Genomic DNA, 5,809 nt, shown 5'->3' on the forward strand with positions numbered 1-5,809 from the left:
AATATGAACCAAAGGTATAAGAAAGAAAGTAGTCGCCACACTAAAAAAAAAGGTTGTGAGTGATAAAACATAGGTTAGAATGCCATAAGAAAAATCTTAATAAATTGTAAAAAGTTCGTTGAACAACAAAAAGAGAAAATACTCCCAAATATATTAGGCTCAAAATCGTTTGTTGCAGACTCATTTCCCCCTATTTATACTTGGAACAACCATCCAAGAATAGAAAAAATCATATTTAAAGCAACAAACTAGTATATGCATGAATCCAACCATACAACGAATCTAGAAGGAGATAAATGGTTGCATACAACGAATATGACTTAACCAACAATATAAGCATCTAAAAGCGACTAAATGACATTGATAAGAGATAAATATATACCATAGATGATCTGAGCAAAGTTGGCGAATTTAAAAACTAAATAGCCATTTCAATTTGCCTTTATAACATGAAATAAGCCTTGATCTTTATTTGGTCCAATATTGGACTTTGGTTTTCATAATAAGCCCATATCCCTTGGATTAGCCCATTAAATGCTTCTCTGAATCGTCTACCCATTTGGAACATGCAATGGATCTTGAAGTGTTGCTCCTTTATTCTCATCACCGTATTTATTTCATCCAAACTTGAGTATCATCTTCAATCACAATTTATATTCTTTTTTTTTTTTTTGCAGTTATTCATGTTGACTTAGCAAGCTTGAGAGAACATTTATTCTGTTGGCACTTATCAACTTATGGGAGAAATCGAGAATCTTATCATACGTTTTAGTTCATTCATGCTTCATTTTACCAACTTATATTACAATGAAACTGTATCAACCAAGCATTTAAATATTATGTTTTAATTAAATAAGATAATATTCCATCTCGTAATTTTATAATATCATAATTCCTTGAATCATATAATCTTATTATAAGACACTATTAATTCTTTTAAGCTCAAAATATAGATTTGAGAAATTTATTGCAAGTTCCGATAACTTGGATATCTTTCGCCAATGACCATCGACCCATATAAAAAGTCAAATTAATATCAATACCAAAACTTATTCGACTTCACCGCCTTCCTAAACTGTTTGATTTAGTGTATACAAATTTATGGATAATTTAAAAATTATTTTTTTTATTCTTATGAAGGCCAAGGTAAATCCCATTATTACACAATCAACCCCAAAGTTTTCCCATTCATTTTTACATGGATAAAAATATCAAAAATTTCTTACTAAAGCAGTATCAATGACCCAATGTTGACCATCGGTTCGGATGTTGAGATGATTGATTTGAGCAAGCAAATTGACTGCCCTTCTTACCCCATGGTTATCCGCGGCGGTAAAATAATCATGCCCAAAAATTACCCCACCGGGTTTCAAGATCCGATACGCTCCGTTTATATCTCCCCAAGCGGATATGAAATCATGACCCGCATCGATTTCTAATAGATCCGCCATTATTCCCCATTCACATAGCTTCTCTAGACCCGATCTTGTCGAAAACGGTACGGGTAAAACCGACCCGGTTGCGTTGAAATAAACCACATTTTGCATGAACTGTTGAAGCAATAAAACGTCGCCGTTTATGTCGTTAATGTCTTTGAACCGGTCTCTGAAACCCGGCCATCCACGGAAATCGTCGAGGCAGAGTATCTGTGTTTGGAGTCCGAGTTTCCGAGTCACGTTCACCATGTGAAGAGCCGACGCGCCTAAGAAAGTTCCCACTTCGACGATGAGTTTGGGTTTGACTCGTTTTATTAAGTGCTCGAAAACGTCACCGTTAGATCCCCAACCTCTGATTCTTTTTGGTTTTAGGATGTAACGGAGGTGGGGTGGTGGGAAATCGGTGTAAGGGGAGGAACCTTTGAAGACTCGTTGAAGAATCGTTGGGAAGACGAGATGGGGTGGGAGAGGTGAGTTGGAACAGTGAGCGGCGACTCGGAAGTTGTCGAGTTGGGTTGGTAAGCTAGCGAGTTGAAAAACAGAAGGCGGCGGAGGAAGTGGTGGTGGTGGTGGAGGAGAGGAGTGAGACAGGTAACCCAAGGTGTAACTGAGCAAGACAATGATGACATACACGGTGGTATGAGTGAAGAGCTTGGTGGTTATAAAAAACTTGTTTCTTTGGTGGTTATAGAGGTGAACAGGGCGTTGTTGGTCTTCTCTCATGGCGGTTTCTGGTTTTTGCTTTTTCTTGCTCAGGTCTTCTAAAATCAAAACACAGAACAAGAAGGTTAAAGAAAAGGCCTTTCCTTTTCCAACATTGGTTCCGTGCCAAATGTTTGAGAGTGATTTTTGTACTTCATTTTCACCATTGAAAGCTGACATCTAAAGAATATGTTAAAGAATTTTCAAGTTGATTTTGTTTTATTCTTTGTACTTTGATTCTAATCTTAATTGTTAAGAGACATAGCATCTATAGATGAGATAAGCCAACAGATTTTTAGCTTCTTCAACATGAAAGGTTCCACTTTGACAACCATGACCTGGATTTACAAAGTAATTTACAAAAGCAAAACCAGGAAAAAGCAATGTAATTTTCAACTGGATCACAATTTAGATACAAGCTGCAAACTTTTATAGGTTACTACAAAATGACAGCCTCAGAGGTAGTGACCACATGCTCTTATATACCACCTCCTTTTACAACAAAACCATCGTTGTCTTAACAACCTGTTGTTTAATTCATTGGCATGCCAACAACCTCTCAACAAGAGTTAAACTACCTAAACTGCTACATTAAAGAGCAAGTTGAAGATTTTAATTCTACAACAGTCTATGAGATGACCGCCAGAGGAATACAAATCCTATTGTAAAAGAAGCCTACCATCACAGTCACTTTTTCCCTCCTCGGCTCTGTCGCCGGTTGTGTTACCCTGTCCATTGACACCGGTTTCAGGGTTTTGCTTGTTTCCAGCACGTCCATCACTTGGGCCTGAAGATTGAGGGGGGCCAGCACTGCTGCCACCTCCAAGACTGGCCTCGGAATGCATGGGATGCATGCCATTGTTGGGTCCTCCAGGCCTGATTCCCATTTGACCTTGCATTGCTTGTTGATGCTGTTGGTGCAGGAGGTGCTGAGGGTCTTGCATTTGATGTGGGTTATTGAATTGCAATGGCACCTTTTGAGAGTACATGCCCAGTTGTTGTGCCATCGCAGCAGCCTGAGGATGTTGCATAAAATATCCTCCGGTTGGAATTGCAGGATGTGGTGCCATCTATGATGATGGAAAATGTGTCAGGAAGCGGTGTAGCAGCGGATAGATTAGAAGAAAGAAGTTATCTTAACACTCACCTGAGGAGGCATTGTTGGCATCGATTGCGGTTGAGCATCCGCAATAGCAGCTAAATACATCAAATTTTTTTGCAGCTGAGCTTGATACCTACATCATCAAAATCTTGTATAGGTACACTGCCTAGATATTGCACATGTAAGCATATATGCATGTGCGAATGATGTATACGAAGAAAAACCGAATCCTTGATAGCACATTTGCAGAAAAACCAAGCTAATGTATCCAGATGATAAATAATATAGTGATCATTCATTAGCGCTATAAATGCTATTGATGCAAGATAAATGGCAACAAGAACCAAATCGGGTTTGGTTGGAGTGGAGATTTTACCGTCCGTATATGCATCACAAGGCTCAGACATATCCGCAGAACACTCATCCCAGTTTGGATCTAGGTAACTCTCGATTCGAGTCCCACTTTCAACTAAAAACACACACAATTATCTAGGAAGGAAGAATTTACAACTAATTGATGGTAACATTAAATACTTCAATTTGAAGTACGTGAACCATAATACATCCTACGGCATCTAGCACTTTCAACAAGCCACTTCCAACTTAAAGCAAACATATATAATAAACCTCAAACATTAACTTAAAGATGCTGCATGCCCCACTAAGGTAGATAAAAGAAGAAACTGAAATTTATAAATCACTTACTGCGCACATTCAGCAAGTTTTCCAAGATTCTGATTGTCCAAAATTGCCAAAATCAACTTCTTATTCTCATCAAGGTACTGGTAAGAATGAAAATTAAAACACAAGAACTTAATATACTCCATTTTTAAGCATTAAGTGAAAGATATTGTGAATACACAACAAATAGCGAAAACAGACAAAAACAACAGAAACAGTAAAGCCATACATTACACCATATATGGTTTTTCTAGAGTTTAGGCACAACAGAAAAAAGGACCGAACCAAGGAAAGGATAGCCCTTTCAATAGGAAGTTGCTGAATAAAAAGAATAGCTGGATTTCAAGTATGCCTTTGAGCAGATCTATCGGTTTTTGTTTTCAAATCATTGAGTTCAAACAAATATTTCATTGCATTAAAGAATCAAAACACTGAGAATCAAATCGAAAAGGGCAAAAACACTTTTCATTCTCCCCCAAAACATCAAGCATAACTGTTTGTTACACCATACGCAACTCACCATTCAAGTTGGTCCAACTATATCGCTCCGCATTACCAATAACTTCCATTCATTTCTCTATTTCACTCGTCAATTTTACTGCACCTTTTCAAAATGAATACCATCCACCATTCTATCCAAAATAACTACCATTAAAAGCACAATCAACTCTTCCATGTCATAAACGTTATGTTCATAAAATCCAACAAAAGGGCTTCATTTGTTTTTCTTTTGGAACAGATAAAAAAAGGGTTTCTTCTATCTCATACATAACTAAAGATTACCCAAAAAAATTACAAGTTCGAGATCAACATCTCCTTCCTCAACAACCCCATAACTATAACATACTAACATTAAACACAATACATGGACAATAACGAAAAACAAAAAAAAATTATATAAATATACACACCTTCTGAATCTGTTCAGTAGTAATATTAGTAGGTGAATATGAAGGCATGACAGGAATCATTTGGGGTGGCTGCGGCATCTTCGTGTGAACTTTTACTTTACTCCAAAAGAAACCCTAAACCTAATCACCATGAAAAAAAATTCCCCAAAAAAACATCTCAATCAAATATAGATAAATATTAAACAAAAAAATGGAAATAAAAAAAAGGGTATGTACTATTTTTTTTACCTTGTTTGAGCAGATGAGTGTGGAGGATGTCCTCTGTTTTTTTTTTTTTTCAAATTAATTTAATTCTTGAAATAGGGTTTTTACTTAATGACGATGGTTGAGGAATTTAAGACGTGATATATAAATATCATAAAGGTAAAATGGATAAAGCCGAAGAAAAAGAAGCTAGATATGGTCCATGTCCTGTTGTGTTCTGTTTGTTGAAAGACAAAACTCACCCGAATAATGATTTTTTTTTCGATTTAATTTGTATATAATATTAATTTAAGGGTTAATTACACCAAAATTATTAAATTATTAGTAAATTTACATTTTGGTTATTCAACTTCAAAAATTTACAAAACGGTCATTGAACTATTCAAAAGTTTTTATTTAAGTTATTGAATTATTCCAAAGTTTTTATTTAAGTTACTATGTTGTTAAGTTTTTTTTTAATTTGACTAACGAGCTTTAAGCGATGATTCGATGATCGCTACAGTGTATCAATATCCATCAACAAGTAAGACATATCTTAGATCCAAGTCATTTTGATGGTCAACGTTGAAGATCAAAGAAGACATTATTTGGATTTTGATTCGTAGATTCGTGATGTTTAAAGTTATTTCATGAAAAAAAAATTGAACTATAGAAGATAACAGGAGAAGAGCTTTAGATTGGAGCAGACGGTACGAACAGAGAAGGTTATACAACAATAATTTTAACTATTTAGTGATTTAAATGAAAACTTTCGAATAGTTTAATGACCATTT

At 35.8% G+C, this 5,809-nt stretch overlaps 2 protein-coding genes across 2 annotated transcripts; both read right to left on the reverse strand.

The window, feature by feature from the left end:
- Positions 1 to 1,106: 1,106 nt before the first annotated feature.
- Positions 1,107 to 2,391, reverse strand: LOC107945887 (uncharacterized). Its single transcript, XM_016880040.2, has one exon. The coding sequence runs from the start codon at positions 2,316 to 2,318 to the stop codon at positions 1,212 to 1,214; it is 1,107 nt and encodes a 368-aa protein (XP_016735529.1). The 5' UTR covers positions 2,319 to 2,391; the 3' UTR covers positions 1,107 to 1,211.
- Positions 2,392 to 2,524: 133 nt separating this feature from the next.
- Positions 2,525 to 5,283, reverse strand: LOC107945888 (GRF1-interacting factor 3). Its single transcript, XM_016880041.2, has 5 exons — positions 5,061 to 5,283; positions 4,833 to 4,952; positions 3,946 to 4,022; positions 3,286 to 3,373; positions 2,525 to 3,208 (listed from the first exon to the last, which is right to left on the reverse strand). Exons 2-5 carry the CDS (start codon positions 4,908 to 4,910, stop codon positions 2,798 to 2,800), a joined length of 654 nt encoding a protein of 217 aa, XP_016735530.1. The 5' UTR covers positions 4,911 to 4,952; positions 5,061 to 5,283; the 3' UTR covers positions 2,525 to 2,797.
- Between the last annotated feature and the right edge of the window lie 526 nt (positions 5,284 to 5,809).

The sequence above is a fragment of the Gossypium hirsutum genome, chromosome D12, assembly GCF_007990345.1.
Source record: "Gossypium hirsutum isolate 1008001.06 chromosome D12, Gossypium_hirsutum_v2.1, whole genome shotgun sequence".
Lineage (NCBI taxonomy): Eukaryota > Viridiplantae > Streptophyta > Magnoliopsida > Malvales > Malvaceae > Gossypium > Gossypium hirsutum.